General features: G+C 39.9%; 2 protein-coding genes across 2 annotated transcripts; both read left to right on the top strand.

The window, feature by feature from the left end:
* The first annotated feature begins 1138 nt into the window (after nucleotides 1–1138).
* Nucleotides 1139–3798, top strand: LOC147334269 (uncharacterized). The gene is made up of 3 exons (XM_086285906.1): nucleotides 1139–1142; nucleotides 2479–2832; nucleotides 3112–3798. The coding sequence occupies exons 1-3, from the start codon at nucleotides 1139–1141 to the stop codon at nucleotides 3333–3335; spliced, it is 582 nt and encodes a 193-aa protein (XP_086142032.1). The 3' UTR covers nucleotides 3336–3798.
* A 2461-nt stretch (nucleotides 3799–6259) lies between these two features.
* Nucleotides 6260–14079, top strand: LOC147334268 (uncharacterized). The gene is made up of 7 exons (XM_086286607.1): nucleotides 6260–6293; nucleotides 7047–7082; nucleotides 11283–11543; nucleotides 11623–11868; nucleotides 11955–12176; nucleotides 12322–12411; nucleotides 13916–14079. Exons 1-7 carry the CDS (start codon nucleotides 6263–6265, stop codon nucleotides 14077–14079), a joined length of 1050 nt encoding a protein of 349 aa, XP_086142733.1. The 5' UTR covers nucleotides 6260–6262.
* The last annotated feature ends 3419 nt before the right edge of the window (nucleotides 14080–17498 follow it).

Genomic DNA, 17498 nt, shown 5'->3' with positions numbered 1-17498 from the left:
TTATTCGTCACATGCATAGTTATACAAGTACAACACGCAGTGAAATGTAACCTGACACGCTCCTCGACTGTGCAAAAAGGGAGAGAAGAACAACGTTATATATTATATACATTAAGTGACTGAACAGACTGAAACATAGGACCTTAGATGACCATGACCAATTCTGAATATCTACACAACGTCTGAATTTGATATGAACTGTGACCTAACCTGGACGTCAATATGACGCTCAAAATTTTGACTTCACACTGGGTAATTTTTTTGGGGGGAGCCAGGTGCAGGGAATTTGAATGATTAATAGATCAAATATTTTTTTATTTATAAATAGCAACATCGTTATCAACATGATAAATATGATAATTTATAAACAAACACAATTTATTATGTGTTAGCCTATTGATTTATTCAGGTTTTTTCTTTCTTATTTTACACTTTTCTTTAACTGTTTTATTTATTTGGATTAATCTTAATTAAAACGGTAATTTATTAAAGTGTATTTAAATATAAAAGAATACTGATTAAAGGATTTAGAAAAACATACTGAATTCCTTTTACAGGGAGTACAATGTGTTTAATAAGTTTAAAAGAGCATTTGTATTTATATATGGTTTTTATTTTAGTGAGGTGTGCATCTCGGAGATGGTCCACTGGTCACGCTGCTCTCCTTCACACATAACTGTTTCTGTACAGAAAACATGATCTCCACTCTCTGGAAACATGGGACTACAGAGCCTATACGTGTATAAGCATCATAAAAACCATGTCTAAAATGAGTTTGAAGTTTGACGTTGAAAAGTCGTCCACCACGACCACATTTGGACTATAAATAGCCCGAACATGGTGGTCCTACAGACGTCAACCCTAAAAGTGCAGTAGACAAAAAAAGGTGTTGCCTGGTGTTACAAAACAACTTCAGTGGATCGAAACCATACGTCCAAATATGACAAAATGAAATGAAATGAAAAAAATCACTTTGCTCAGTGGGTATAGTGCTTTTATACCCTACCTGAGCCATTCACGTCCTTTCATACAAGCACTGTTTTCTATGCTTAAGCGCTTTCTGTCTAACATTCACACTCTGAAGACTGCACAGGAGGGAAACTTGGAGTTATTAAGAGATCAAACTACTAACCTTCCAATGGGTAGGTGACCTGCTCTACCTCCTGATCATCCAACATAAAAGTAAAGTAAAAGTAAAAAAATAACCACTAACCGACAGAATCATATTCCCTGTTTAAAACAACACAAAAAACTTCATTACAGTTAGAGTTCAATAGAAGCCCCTCAGCACCTGAAGCTAACATCACGGGATGCAGAAAACCGATGTGTACGACCACTGACCTTTAAGAGCAACAGAAAAGGTCAAGTCAAAGATGAAATGCTCAGACAGAAAAGTCATCTCAGCTTTCCCTCCACAGGCCCTTTGAGGGGGATTTTTTTAAATGAAATCCTGCCTGAAGTATGACTCTACTGTGAGACCACTTGAGAAGAAGGGGCTCATTACTGAGCATCATGTGATGAGTTGGACTGTTTCATGCTAACACATCAGGCAGAGCTAAAACCAAAAGGTTTTACAACATTAGTCGAATAACTTCTCAAATACAGGAAAGTCAAACCTCACACGAAGGGAGGTGGAGACAGTTTGTAACCATATCTGTTCAAACAAATCATATTTAACATGTTGGCCCTAAACATGCGTTTACCTAGAAATTAAAAATATATGACATAAGAAATGAAAAGCATTTCCATGAAGGTTTAATCACTGACTGTTATGTGAAAGTCATTGACATCAGTCTGAAGTCACTGTCTGACGGCCAGGAGATAATTCAAAGGAGACATGTGTTCAAGTGTCCATCTGACAGCTGTGATCACATCTGCTCGGGTCTGGTGTCAGAGAGCAACACTGGTTCATTATCTGGGTGGAGACCATTCCAGGTGTTTTAAATCTAACTCGGAAAGCTGGTGAAGGAAACTCGAAACTCGATATGTCACGAACATCTTCAGGGAATTTGATCATGTTTACAAATGTTTACCTGATCTGAAGGACCAGACTTTTGTTTCCAAGAGTCAAATATCACTTTAACATCAGAAAAAAGTGTTTTTGTGTTTCCAGAGCAAATCTACAGCAGAGAGGCTGGAAAACAGAAAAATCTGACGCTGTAGTTGCAGAGTTGTTGTGTAAACAATTCAATGAAGTGGAGTAACATTGTAAAGAGTTGCCCAAAATTCCTCCACAGATGATGATGTTATACAGAAAAAACCTAGGGCATTCCTATCAAGTCACTGAATCATGAGTGTGCTGACATACCTTACTGAACACTGTGGGCGGATTAAAAGAAGCACGTTTGTTTGACTCACTAAAAATGTTTCTGGTGTTTTCTCACCTGAGACCATGTGATTTATGTTAAATGTTCCTGTGAGTTCAGGTCACTGAGGTGTGTTAAATATTAAAAATATCACTTCTTCTTTTTGCTTCAGCTCTACAGCAGGATGTTCAGGTGAAGCTTGGAGATGACGTCACTCTTCAGTGTCAGATTTCCACAGATGAAATAATCTCAGTGCTGAAGTGGAGCAGAGCTGACCTGAACACAGACGGCTACGTCTACTTCTACAGGAACAAACGCTCCTATGAAAACTACCAACATCCATCTTTTCATGGCCGAGTGAAACTGAAGGACCCGGAGATGAAGGATGGAGACGTTTCTCTGATTCTGAAGAATGTTACGTTTAATGATGCTGGGATGTATGAGTGTCACATAGCTGTGAGGATCCCTGTGAGAAGTAAAAGAGTTCACACTGAGATCAGTCACTTCATCAACCTCACAGTCACAGGTGAGTTTGTCACCTCTGAGAAACTGCAGCACTGCCCATGTTTACAGCCCTGCTAGAGTTTCCTGCACTTGTGATTTAACACATGAACATCCAATAGATGCTGAGCTAAAACGCTTCACCCACAGCCGCCTTGATGTTTAGATGTTTTCTGTGTCTAAGCTGAAACTGCTCAGAAACTGAAGCTGTTCACTTGCAGAACTCACACCTGTTAGTTTCCTGCTGTGCTGCTGTGCTGGTGTGTGAAGGACTTTGCTCTGACAGCTGCTGTTTTCTCTGCAGGTGAAACACATGAACACATGTGGGAGCTGGATGGTGTGAAAGAAGAAGAGGCACAGAGAGATGTGGATGACACATTCGAGGTGGAAACTTCAACCACCCTGAAAGTCGTTCCTGCCGTTGTTGCTGCAGCTGCTGCTGTCGGTGTCGCTGTTCTTGGTTTTGCGGCACTTTGGAGATTTAAAAGAAGCAAGAGTCAGCTCACTGAGGCGGACAAGGAGGTGTGAAACCTCCTGTTCTCACCACAGCAGCGATCTGGTGTCTGTGCAGGATCAATAACCTTTGGTCTCACTGGGTCTTCTTCTGCTCTTGTGGTTCTGTTGGTAAAGCACAAAGAACAAAAAAAACTTGACCTCAGGACTCTGTTTCACTGTGAAGTACAAATAACATGATTTAATACCTCAATATTAACGCATTACATGTTGTAGATCATTTGGTTAAATGATCACTCCACAATCTTTGTCTGTTGAGAGCTGCTGTACATGCATCTCTTACAAACTACCTCCAACACTTCAGTGACTGGGATGCAAGTAAAGACAGATGTAACATCGCACGAGACCACGGTTTCATCTGCCTTCATAATGACTTCTCTCACCTTCTCAACAAAATCCAACGTGTGGTGTTCAGAGCTGAGGATCGAGGCAGAAACTTAGAGATGTGACGGAGTTGATCATACAGACACCTATATAAAATGATGACCTGTTTATGTATCTTCAATAAACCACACAGACTTGGTGTAAGTCTGATGTCATTAGCTGTTTAAGAGTCCAAACTCTGCTTCAGGTCCCAAAAGTCAAACGAACACTGCAGCATCTTTGTGAGTTAAAAACTGTCTAAAATCTTTCATCTTTAATAAAATGATCAGTTTTGCTGCTTTGCCAGGTGTAACAATGGAGTTTAACATCCAGGCATCTATGAAAACAGAATTTATTAAATTAAACAGAGTTAGAAGTTAGCAGGGAGTTAGCTCACTCGTCTCCACCTAAACATGATTTACTATTATCTGACTGAGTGGTTTCAGAAACAATTCAAACATACAGCTCTGCTATCACTTCCAACATAAATGAGCCTTATGCCCATGTTCTGTTTTGCTTCCTTCCTGTTGCCTCATGTTTAATTAGTTTCAGATGTATTGTTTGCATGCCAATTCGTAGCTTCCCTCATTACCTTGCATGTCATAGTGTGTGGATTCCTTTGTGCATCGTTGGACACTCTTGACACTCTTCAACACCCACATTCATAGTACATGTTAAAGTGAAGGCACTATTTATTGACAGATGAATGAAATACATCACTTTTAATAGGAAGCTCAACCTCAGCCTCTCATTTCCTGTAATAAACTATGGAAGCATCACTGATGACCTGCTTGTATTCAAGAAGTACTTAAAGACAATTTTCTCCCTCTAGTGGTCATGTATGAAACAGTCAGTGTGTGCCTGGACAGCTGTGAGTGGAATGATCCAGTTTGACTAAATCAATAAAAATCTAATAGATTGTTGGAATAATCTGTAATCAGAGGTGACAAATCATCAGATCTGTAGTGACTGAAAAACTGAACACAAAATGTTTAATTTTGAAAATGATCGCACAATTTACATGTGAGAACTGATTATTATGAAGCAAACTAGCATAATCTCCATGGAAATCCACACTCAGAGACAGGCGCTCATTGTAATGTTAATACAATTGAAACTGGTTTAAATCTTCACTGCTGAGTGTCTGTGAGCGCTAACAATAACAATATAATAACATATGCTTTGTTGTTGTTTTGAGGTTGTTTTGTTTGGTTTCAGATGAAGGTCATACAAATATCTCTCTCTCAATTTTATTTATATAGCACCAAATCACAACAACAGTCACCTCAAGGCGCTTTATATTGTACAGTAGAGCCTACAATAATACATACAGAGAAAAACCCAACAATCATATGACCCCCTATGAGCAGCACTTTGGCGACAGTGGGAAGGAAAAACTCCCTTTTAACAGGAAGAAACCTCTGGCAGAAATGCACTTATTACTTCATGCAAAATCTCCTTTTAACTTGGCTTGAGTAATGAATTGTGAACCTTCCTGCATTCATTCCCTTCTTGCTAAGCTGTGGTGCTGTTGTTGTCAGGCTTAACAGAGTTCCTTATTGTTTCTCCCTCCTTGTGTCACTTTTCCAAACATGAACTTTAATGTCTGTGGATTCTGGACGTCTTTATGAAGAAGCAACTGGTGAACCTGTGTGTCCATTAACAATTGCAGCAGGTTGGTCCTTGGCGCAATGACGCAATGTCACCACCAGGGGGTGGGAATCATACAGGTCCGAGTTCGACTATCACTCCACCTGATGATGTCATCATTAGGGGTAAGGTCTTTAAGTACTGGAGCACTACAATAATGTGCATGTGTATGAATCACTACCATCAGTATTTCTATGACGACAAAACAGCATTAATATAACTGTGATGAGTTTTGGTCTATTTAACTTCTTTTTTCTTTAAATAAGACAACAACAATATTTTGTTCTCTCATCTCTAGACTACACAGTGTAGAGATCTCCATAGTTTCTTTTACTATTGTGCTGAACAGACACACAACAAACATACAGTCACATGAACAAATGAATGTAATCTTTATTAAGATTTAAAGAAAATAAGGCCATTTCATTAAGAACAGCAAGCGTGCTGAGCGTGTGATTTATTCAGTTATTCAGTTATTATAACAAACTGTAAAAGAATTAATGATCTAATTGTATTCATGTAGTATGTAAAGTCAAGCATCGCCCTCTAGTGGCCATAAACAACCCTTGCGGGAGGATTAATGTAACGTTGCAGTTATTAAACGTAATTTGATTGTTATAAAACACTTGTTTCTTCTGGATGTTTTTAGCTTTTAATGATAAACTCATCATCTCTTGGTGTTGTGTGTTTGTTTGTCAGATCTAAGTCAGTGTTTTAATTCAAATTATTTAAAAAAAATACACTTCAGGTTTTTCACTGGTGAACAGTATATTTAAAGAATTGTATTCACTTCTATCTTTAGACAAGAAGTCAGTCTCCCACTCAATGTTTTTGAACCAGTAGAAAAGCTGGTGCTCAGAGGAAGGGGGCAGGCTTTACTTGGTGTCAGTGACAGAAATGACAAAAAGCTCAAATGAGTGAGAAGGACGATGAAGGAAACATCTGTGCTGTGTCTGCTCTGTAAGTAGAATCTCTGTGTTTGTTTGAATTCTTGTACTTTGACTGTCTGCTCTCCTGATAACTGATGATGGAGGAGAAGACATGAAAAACAAATCAGGCTGAATTCAAGTTCAAACACCACGAGGACCAACTGCAGGTCTGAACTGACTCTTTATCTTTGCTCAGGAGTTGAGGAAACACAGCAGGCAGTGAAAAGATCAAATCATTCACTCGTTATATCAACACAGCTGCACAGTGGACACATGACTTTTAAAAGTAGTTGATAATTTTTACTCACATTAAAGTCAATGCACATAAAACGCTGCTTTCAAGATATAAACTGTGAGAACAGTACAAAATTACATCATTACTTGTCAATAACTGTAAGATAAACCTCAAGACATGTTAATAAAAACATAATTTAAAGATATGTAAATGATATTAAAAAGTACAGGTGTGACAGATGTGCAGTGGTTAGTGTCTGTGTAGGTTTCCTCTCACAGTCCAAAGACAAGTTAGACTAACTGATGATTCTAAAGTGGCTGCAGGTGTGAATGTCTGTAATGTAATAATAATAATAATGTAATAATGTAATAACAGCTGTGATAGAGTCTAAAGTGGACAAGCAGCAGAACATGGTTCTGTTTTTTTTTTTTTTAGTTTTACACATTTTTCCAGTATTTTTTTCCAGTGAGTTTGTGTGTTTGTCAGCTGTTTGTGTGGAGTTGTTCTTTATGTTCACCTCAAATCAACCTGAGTGTCATTTCTCTTTAGTTCTGATCTCACTGCTGAGCTGCACAACAAACCAAGGTCAGTAACCTTCTTCTGTCGTTTCATCTGCAATCCTGTTCTACTTATCATTTGATATATTAATGTAAATTTTAAACACTAAAGTTGACAAGTTTCACCAACATCTAACCACTAACACCTGCTACACTTTGCCTTCACCACTTCCCTCAGACCCGTTCACTTGCATACTTTCAAATCTGAAACTTTTCGCTGTTTCTACAATTTCTAACCTTATTCAAAAATTCAAGTAATCCACTCGTCAGTTTGACCCTCTTAAAACTTACCCTGTGTTCACCATAATAACTGATATTATTCAGTTTTCCTTCACCTTTCTAATCAGCCTTTACAACACCTGTACTTAAGAAACTGCATATAAAAAATATAAAAACAATACCTCTCATCCTAAATTCAACTCTTTGTAACTAACATCCTATCTCTAAACACTCTGTGGCTTGCAAACCCTAAACATGCTGCACGAAAATTGGTCCACCCCAAGGATCGGGTCCCCCGACACAAACAAAGGAACATAGTGTTCGCTGTTATGTGCCAAAATTTATACATCGGGGAAACCAAACAACCTCTAGTGAAGCGGATGGCACAACACAGAAGAGCTACCTCGTCAAGCCAGGACTCTGCAGTCTATTCACACCTACGGGCGTTCCTCTGTACACATCCTGAACAGGGAGGAACGCTGGTTTGAGGGCAGAGTAAAGGAGGCCATTTACATGAAAAGGGAAAGACCATCTCTGAATCTAGGAGGGGGCCTAAGGGGACATCTGTCGCCATCTTACAATGCTGTGATTGCAGCCAATCCCCAACTCTCTGTGAATGGTACTCATGGCCATTGATCAGTGGTTGTTGATCAGTGGTCATGAGAATTTGCATATTAATGATCAAGGAACTGACCTCCCAGCCCATTGTTCCTTCAGTGGTGCTAGTTTCAGTCATTATGCAAATATAGTGTTTATAAACCTGCAGTCAGCTGAGACTGAAGAAATCACTTGAACGAGTTACAAAAAGTTTCCCCCACTGAAAACATTATGTCCAGATGAACAAAATCAACCTTTTGGGATTCTTTCCATAGTTTTTCAGTTGGATTCAGGTGATTGGCTGGATGGATTGTACTTTATTGTACTTTATTGAGCCCCGTGGGGAAATTGCTCTCTGCATTTAACCCATTCACTCAGTGAAGCAGTGGGCAGCCATTGGGCGCCCGGGGAGCAGTGTGTAGGGACGGTACCTTGCTCAGGGGTACCTCAGGGTAGCTGTTAAGGGGAATCGAACCCCCGACCTTCCGATCATGGGGCAACCACTCTACCTACTGAGCTATCCCGGCTGGACCATTCTAGCAGCTTTATGTCGTTTTTGTGAAACCAGCTGAGTTTCCTTGGGTGTGTTTTTGCAATCATTGTCTTGCTTGACTCTGTTGCCCCTCGCTTCATCTTCATCACTCTGGTAGATGGCAACAGATGTTTATGAAGAATGTCATTTTTCCATTCGTCCTTCCTTCAATTACACGAGTGCGCCTGTCACAGCTGCGATGACAGTCTTGTAGGGTTGAAGGGAAAAGTGCCCAAACGCAGATGATGAGAGTGAGCTTTATTTACAAAATGGTGAGAAAACAGGCTGAGCAGAGGTTGGAGGACAGAAACTAAGATAAATGTAAACTGGGGAGAATCTAACAAATTAAACTGAAACCTAAACTCATGGGATGACATGCATGGAGAAACACAGGAAGACATGCGGAGGAAACACAGATGGACCAGTGACCAGCACAAGAGAACACACACTATAAATAAACACAGAGGGAAACGAAGAAACTGCACACAGAAGAGACACAGCTGAACTTAACAAATATGATGAGACAGGGAGGATATAAACTGGATGCACTAACATCAGATATGGACCTTCAAAGTAAAACAGGAAATACACTGACAGAACTCAGAGACAGAGTACAGACAGAGTAAGATGAGGAGCATAGAGACCAAAACCTAAGAACAAGCAATACAGGAACCAAAACACTAGTAACCAAGAGGAAACTACAGACCAGTAAAACTAATAATAAAACATCAAAACACTGAGTCACACAGAGGGGGCTCTCTGAGTGCTGAGTACAGTCGTGGCCAAAAGTTTGGAGAATGACACAAATATTAGTTTTCACAAAGCGTGCTGCTTCAGTGTTTTTAGATCTTTGTGTCAGTTGTTTCAGTGATGTATTGAAATAGAATTACAAGCACTTCAAAGTTTCAAATGCTTTTATTGAGAATTACATCACGTTTATGCAAAGAGTCAATGTTTGTTGGCCAGTCAGTGTTGGCCCTTCATTTTCAGGACCTCTGCAATTCAACTGGGCATGCTCTCAACTTCTGGGCCAAATCCTGACTGATAGCAACCCAGTCTGTCATAATCAATCTTGGAGTTTGTCAGAATTAGTGGGTTTTTGTTTGTCCACCTGCCTCTTGAGGATTGACCACAAGTTCTCAATTGGACTGAGGTCTGGGGAGTTCCCTGGCCATGGACCCAAAATGATTTGTTCCCTGAGCTACTTAGGTATCCCTTTGGCCTTATGGCACGGTGCTCCAGCGTGCTGGAAAATGCATTGTTCTTCATCAAACTGTTCTTGGATTGTTGGAAGAAGTTGCTGTTGGAGGATGTTTTGGTACCATTCTTTATTCATGGCTGTGTTTTTGGGCAAAATTGTGAGTGCAGCCCACTCCCTTGGATGAGAAGCAGCCCCACACATGAATGGTCTCAGGATGCTTTACTGTTGGCCTGACACAGGACTGATGGTAGTGTTCACCTTTTCTTTTCCGGACAGGCCTTTTTCCAGATGCCCCAAACAATCGGAAAGGGGCTTGATCAGAGAATATGACTTCACCCCAGTCCTCAGCAGTCCACTCGCTGTACTTTCTGCAGAATACCAGTTCTTCCCTGATGTTTTTTTTGGAGAGAAGTGGCTTCTTTGCTGCCCTTCTTGACACCTGGCCATCTTCCAAAGGTCTTCACCTCACTGTGTGTGCAGATGCGCTCACACCTGCCTGCTGCCATTCCTGAGCAAGCTCTGCACTGGTGGCACTCCGATAGCGCAGCTGAATCATCTTTAGGAGGCGGTCCTGGTGTTTGCTGGACTTTCTTGAGCGCCCTGAAGCCATCTTCACAATAATTGAACCTCTTTCCTTGAAGTTCTTGATGATCTGATAAATGGTTGATTTAGGTGCAGTCTTAGTAGCAACAACATCCTTGCCTGTGAAGGCATTTTTATGTAACACAATGATGGCTACATGTGTTTCCTTCCAGGTAACCATGTTTAACAGGAAGAACAATGATGTCAAGCATCCAGTCTGCTATTCTAACTCAGTCAGCATAACAAAATGACCTCCAGCCTTGTGCTCGTAAACATTGTCACTTGAGTTGATGAGAACATTATTGAAATGATCTCAGCAGGTCCTTTTATGGCATGAAATGCTGAATGATGAAATGCAGTGGAAATTGAATTTTTGAGATTAATTTCATTTTCATGACAAAGAAGGATTTTGCAATTCATCTGGTCACTCGTCATAACATTTGGAGTATATGGAAATTGCTATCATAAAAACTGAAGCAGCAAACTTTGTGTCATTCTCAAAGCTTTTGGCCACGGCTGTACAGTAAAAAAACAAACACTGCATAAGAACTATTCATTGGTTTTAATCATCATGAGATGTTTCTTGTGTGACATTTTGATAATGAGACACATATGGAAGTGAACCAGCTGATATTAATTTGCACTAACTGGCAGGATTGCTTTCTAATTATTTATAGATTTCAGCTGGTTTCATGACTGCCCATGCCTTTCTACCTCTCTCTCTCCCTTTCCTCTGTCATTTCTCATTATTACGCACAATTTATGGATTTCTACGGTTTGATTTCTTTGCGTGTGTGGATCGGTTGTCACCCACACCTGGTGTCAGTAGCATCTTTGGAAATAAATTTACTGAAGAAATGATTGTACTTATTTTTACTTATTTTACCTGCTGGTAATCCTCTGTTATTAATGGTTTTATGTATTTCAAACTTAAAATATTTTGGTTTATTCGTATTGCTTTTAACTTAAGTTAATGTTTCCAGAATGGATCTCAGATATAAAACTGATGAAACAACTGATTAAGCAAAACATGCTAACAATTGTGTCAGATTTCATAAAATAAACAGATCATTGGTTTTTCATTGTAACCCTCACAGCTCGTCTGACTGTGAGTCCCAGCAGCTCTCAGTTCTTTAAAGGAGACTTTGTGTCTCTGAGCTGTGAGGAGGACGACAGCTCTGCTGGATGGACTCTGAGGAGAAACACAAGCAAACAACAGATGAGTCAATGTGAAGATGGGTGGGGGGAGGCAGTTGGTTCCTCCTGTGACATCAATGTTTTCCCATGGGACAATGGAGTTTACTGGTGTGAGTCCAGAGAGGGTCCCATCAGTAACATGGTTAACCTGACAGTCACTGGTAAGCTGAGTGTGTGGAGTTAGTGTTGATGAAGCTGTGTGTAAATGGATGAAATGCTGTAGTTTGTCTCTGTGCTCAGATAAATCAGTGATCCTGCAGAGTCCTGTCCTCCCTGTGATGGAGAGAGATGACGTCACTCTGCTCTGTAAAACAAAGACCACTCCCTCCAACCTCCCAGCTGCTTTCTATAAAGATGGCTCCCTCATCAGGAAGCAGCCTACAGGTCACATGACCATCCAGCATGTTTCCAGGTCTGATGAAGGCCTCTACAAGTGTGACATCAGCGGTCATGGAGAGTCTCCATCCAGCTGGATCACTGTCACAGGTGACACACTCACCTGTCTGTGTTTCTGCAGCTTTCAACATTCACAATGTGACGACAACTTAATGACTGTGTTTGCTTTATTTTAGAGGAACACACCACCACACCTCCACCTACATCCACACCTCCACCTACATCCACACCTCCACCTACATCCACCTGTCCTCCTGGTTCCACCTCCATCACTCTTCCTCCATCACTCTCTCCTCCTGTTCTCTCTGTGTTGTCATCTGTTGGATCAGTCTGTGTTGTGGCTCTACTGGTTTTACTGGTTCTGCTGGTGAGACGATGTGTTCACAGGAAACCTGAAGGTGAGACTCAGACTTCCTGATGGTTCATGTCTGAGTTTGTTTATTAGAATAAATTTCACATTCATTATGACCACAGTAACAACTTTCTTACATGTAATCTCTGTTTACAGAACTTATATTATTGTTTAATTTTTATCGGATCAAGGTAATGGAGAAGATGACATCATCACTGACATCACGTGCAGTGTCATCAACATATCCAAGTGTCTGCAACAACCAATCAGAAAAAGTGAAGGTAATGCAATGTTTCAAACTTTTTTACGTCAGGATATTTGTAAATATTTTAAGACATCTTTGGGAGGAAATTTCCAAATATCATAAAAGTAGTTCTTCCTCTCCCTCCACTCATAAGCAAGACTTAAATTCCTCCATTTGGGGCTGAACTCATCCTCCTTACCTGAGGACCATGGCCTCAGACTTAGAGGTGTTAATTCTTATTCCCCTCTTGGCTGTGAACTGCTCCTGAGCGAGCATGAGTACATCACCTGATGAAGCCCTCAGTTATGAAGAGCATCTGTGACAAAGGGCCCAAGACCTTGGGCTCTTTGTCACAGAGCTATTCCAACTGTTTTACATGGACTGAATTGGTTGTAGCATTGAACAATATTCCAAGAGGTGAAGTTACATGTCCCAGTTGCAAGACTTAATAGCTGAGTATACATCCACACTTCACTGCACCACACATTAGACCTGGCCCATATGGCAGCTCCTGTGGGTGGACGACTGACAGAAAAATTCCACATATCTTGAAGCTGGCCCTCATGGCCTATGGCCCAGCCACCAGGTGCTCCATTAAGCATCCTCCCCAGGCTTGGCTCCAGGGTGGGTCCTAGTAACCCAGTCCCAGAGAGGGTAAACTGGTCCTTTGGTTTATTGCTTCTTATAGAGGGTCACTCTTTGTCTGAACACACACTCTGGTCCAGTCAGTCTTAGGAAGCCCTAACAGTCCTTGACAACACAGTCTGTGGGATCACTGGGACACACAAATACCTCCACCACAGTATGGTGGCAATTCACTGACTGAAGGTCTGTGAAAATATCGCAGTATCGCGATATTTTGGATTTTGAAAATATTTTCTACCTGTATAATAAAAAAAGGGAAAGAAGAAATGTCTAAAAAATTTTGAAAGGCAAAGGTAGGAGAAGATGTTTTCATAGCAATACACATATACTTTTGTTATGAATTCGCCTTACCTAAAATGTGCAAACTTAGTCTTTCACTCTGTGCTTACTGAGTGTTGTTCACTGTGAGCTGGACTGTGTGTTTGTGGTCTGTGGTTAACTGAAGCTAACAGCTCTGCAGTCGTCCAGCATCCTGTTTCTGATAGAAAGAAAACACTTCAGCTGCAGGTGTTTCAACACAGAGCTGTTCATTTTAAAAACACATCTCCAAGGACATGGAGACATGATCTGGAAAAGAATTTCTCTAAATCCTGCACACAGAAATTCAGCCAAAGTAGATTTAATTTTTAAAATAGTGTTCAGGCTGCGACAAGTGTTTGCTATGTGCTCTATAGTAAAGAGAGTCAATCTGCACTGAAAGCAGGTGGCAGCTTTGTGGTCGTCCAGTTTTCTTTTCCACAGAAACACCCCCACTTCTCTATTGTCAAAGCTGTGTCACAGTTGAGGTGTTAAGAACACTGAAAAGCTGCTGTGGTTTATAAAAATGATCACTTAATCTCTTCACAGTGCATCATGGTAAACAAATAATGCAGCAATCTAATATGTTTTATTCTCAGAGTGTGATTCAGCTGTGATCTACTCAGCAGTGAGAACTGAAGACGTCGGTTATGGACAAACAACCATCAGAACAAGAAGGCCCAGGTTCAGCTCCTTATCTTTGACTATGGACAGAGACAAGCGGCTCACCCTTTTTTCCAGCCATCATGGTAACCTAAGCTGAAAAAAAAAACACACGCTATGACTCATGCTCTTTACCAGATAAAAGCTCACTTCACACTTATAAACCTTTATCTGGAAGCCTGTGAATCAAAAAAGTTGAAACTGGGGCTGATTGAACTGCAAAGCATGTAATCACTTTGCCACTGCTTCTTTTTACTGTTTAAACTGACATCCAGATAAATGCAAAGTATGTTTATTCCAGATAAACATACTTTGCATTTTTCAAGAAAACAGTATCAGCATGTTATATGTCAGAGATTGGAGGACGATTTTCATTGTGATGTTCATACAATTATATTATACTCGGCCTTAAGACAAATGGACCATAACAGGCCATTCAAAGCAGAAGTTATTACAAAATGCTCTGTAGTAACCTTTAGCCATCCAGAGGAAACAGAACATTTCTTTTCTGGATTTTGAAGCTGGGAAATATTCAAGTCAAAATGATCTAATTACACTTAAAATAAGACACAATCGGCTACAGAGCAACATTTCTGTAAGATACAGAAACTTGTTTCAAGACAGTGAATCTTGAAACTAGAGAGAAACTAGAGAATTTTCACTTGTTTCCATGGCAGATGTTTTCACTTAATACAAGATATTTTAGGTTGAAATTCACTAGATTCACTGTCTTAAAACAAGTTAATATACAGTGGGATTCAAAAGTTTTGACAGCCTTGTTATCAATATCAGTCATTATTTTCCTGTATAAATCGATGGTTGTTACAATAAAAAATGTCAGTGAAATATATCATATAGGAGACACACACAGTGATATTTGAGAAGTGAAATGAAGTTTATTGGATTCACAGAAAGTGTGCAATAATTGTTTAAACAAAAGCAGGCAGGTGCATAAATTTGGGCATGACAAAAAAAAAAATGAAATCAATATTTAGTAGATCCGCCTTTTGCAGAAATTACAGCCTCTAAACGCTTCCTGTAGCTTCCAATGAGAGTCTGGATTGTGGTTGAAGGTATTTTGGACCATTCCTCTTTACAAAACATCTCTAGTTCATTCAGGTTTGATGGCTTCCGAGCACGGACAGCTCTTTAACTCACACCACAGATTTTCAATAATATTCAGGTCTGGGGACTGAGATGACTCAGATACTGAGTGGAATCCATGTGTCCCTCAACTTTGACAAGATTCCCAGTCCCTGCACTGGCCCCACAGCATGATGGAACCACCACCATATATTTTACTGTAGGTAGCAGGTGTTTTTCTTTGAATGCTGTGTTCTGTTTCCTCCATGCATAACGCCCCTTGTTATGCCCAAATAACTCAATTTTAGTTTGATCAGTCCACAGCACCTTATTCCAGAATGAAGCCGGCTTGTCCAAATGTGCTTCAGCAAACCTCAAGCGGCTCTGTTTGTGCTGTAGGTGGAGAAAAGGCTTCCTCTGCATCACTCTCACATACAGCATCTCCTTGTGTAAAGTGCGAATGGTTGAACGATGCACAGTGACTCCATCTGCTGCAAGATGATGTTGTAGGTCTTTGGTGCTGGTCTGTGGGTTAACTCTGACAGTTCTCACCATTCATCGCTTCTCTCTATCTGAGATTTTTCTTGGTCAGCCACTTCGAGCCTTAACTTGAACTGAGCCTGTGGTCTTCAATTTTCTCAATATGTTCCAAACTGTGGAAACAGACAGCTTGAATTTCTGAGACAGCTTTCTGTATCCTTCCCCTAAACCATGATGGTGAACAATCTTTGTCTTCAGGTCATTTGAGAGTTGTTTTGAAACCCCCATGTTGCTACTCTTCAGAGAAAATTAAAAGAGGAGGGAAATTTACAATTAACCCCTTAAATACTTTTTCTCATTATTGGATTCACCTGTGTGTGTAGGTCAGGGGTCACTGAGCTCACTGAGCCAATTTGAGTTCCAATAATTAGTTCTAAAGTTTTTGGAATCAATAAAATGACAACAGTGCCCAAATTTATGCATCTACCTGATTTTGTTTAAACAATTATTGCACACTTTCTGTAAATCCAATAAACTTCATTTCTCTTCTCAAATATCACTGTGTGTCTCCTATATGATATATTTAACTGACATTTTTTATTGAAACGACCAACGATTTATACAGGAAAACAATGACTATTAATAAGGTGGCCAAAACTTTTGCATCCCACTGTATCTCACTGAATTGTTACTCTTTAGCCTAATGTGTCTTATTTTAAGTGTAAAGAGATATTTTTGACTAGAAATGAGACAAATATACTTGGTAAGATTTTGAGTTTTTGCAGTGAGTAAATATTCTGGTGCCAGTAAACTGTCTTACAATGGTTTGTCTAAAAATTTATCTTGTGGTTAAAATGTATGAAAATAACACTGCATGTCTATGCAGATGCTGTGTGATCTGACACATCAGCAGAAAATATGTAAAAAAGTTAAATACGTCACATGATCAAAAGCAGAACGTTAAATTATTTTAACTGTGATGCGTTCGCTGACATGTCCTCATTCTATGCTGTTTATAAAGAGAAGAATGAAGCTTGGCTTTGTGCTCGTATTCTCCTCCTGTGTGTGGATTTTTTTTGTTGTTGTTTTGGCAGAGCCAAATGTCATCTAATCACTGAAGTGGTCCACCAGTCCACCCTCTGGAATCTAGCTGCTGTTCTCTAACTGGTCCACAAATCCACTGTAAAACACACTAGTTTATATTATCTTTGTTCTCCTCATAAAGTTACCCTCACTGAGGGGCAGAACATTCAAATGGAGAGGTTTTTATTTTATATAAAGATGCAGGAAAAAGAATGGCACCATAAAGATTTTTTTATGGTAACTTCACCACCACTTTCTAAGTGTGCTGTCGTCTCCACAGCAGTGATCTGGTTTCTCTGCAGGTTCAATAAACTTTGGTCTCACTTGATCTTCTCGATCTACTCTTATTTTAATAGATCCATATGAAGTTTTGGTGATCTGGAGGAAACTTTATTAATAAACTGACTTTATGTACAATGTGTTGGAGTTTCTTCTAAGCATAATTATGAAATTGTCTTCAAAGAAAACTCTGTAAATGCACCATAGGCACATCTGATTGTGTTAAAGCGCCCTCTGGTGGAGCTGGACTATAAACACTGTTCAAGCCTCGATAGCAGACTCAACAGTGCTTCAGGTTCTAGAATATGTGGCCCACTGCGCATGCTCAGGAGGTGTCCTGTCAGCAGTCAGCGCTGCAGCAGTTGTTTCCACCAGAAGTGAATACTGGCATCAAAAATATTATAGCATGATCAGTAACAAGTGTGACGTCACCTGTGAGCAGATGATAGTTTAGGTTTATTTAGGTTATTTTTATTTACGCTTTTTAAGTTTCATTTTTTAGAAGCCTATTAAGCGAGGAAATTAGTCTTTGTTATACAATCTTCAATTCAAGGTATTCCCGATAAAAGTGAAAGTTGGCTCCACCCACTGTGA

Source organism: Aulonocara sp. 'chitande type north' Nkhata Bay, linkage group LG3, assembly GCF_057382095.1.
Source record: "Aulonocara sp. 'chitande type north' Nkhata Bay isolate Kocher_YH1m ecotype deep benthic linkage group LG3, A_spYH_male_GT1.1, whole genome shotgun sequence".
Classification (NCBI taxonomy): domain Eukaryota; kingdom Metazoa; phylum Chordata; class Actinopteri; order Cichliformes; family Cichlidae; genus Aulonocara; species Aulonocara sp. 'chitande type north' Nkhata Bay.
The sequence above is the reverse complement of the archived record's forward strand: the minus strand, read 5'-3'. Positions and strand labels throughout refer to the sequence as shown.

What these genes read in the sequence shown, in the direction of transcription:
- LOC147334269 (XM_086285906.1), top strand. An exon ending in CATCAACCTCACAGTCACAG is followed by an intron (nt 2,833 to 3,111) that starts GTGAGTTTGTCA and finishes TTTTCTCTGCAG; the next exon opens with GTGAAACACATGAACACATG.
- LOC147334268 (XM_086286607.1), top strand. Translation starts at nt 6,263, where the DNA reads ATGAAGGAAACATCTGTGCTGTGTCTGCTCT. An exon ending in CAGCTGGATCACTGTCACAG is followed by an intron (nt 11,869 to 11,954) that starts GTGACACACTCA and finishes GCTTTATTTTAG; the next exon opens with AGGAACACACCACCACACCT. An exon ending in TGTTCACAGGAAACCTGAAG is followed by an intron (nt 12,177 to 12,321) that starts GTGAGACTCAGA and finishes TATCGGATCAAG; the next exon opens with GTAATGGAGAAGATGACATC.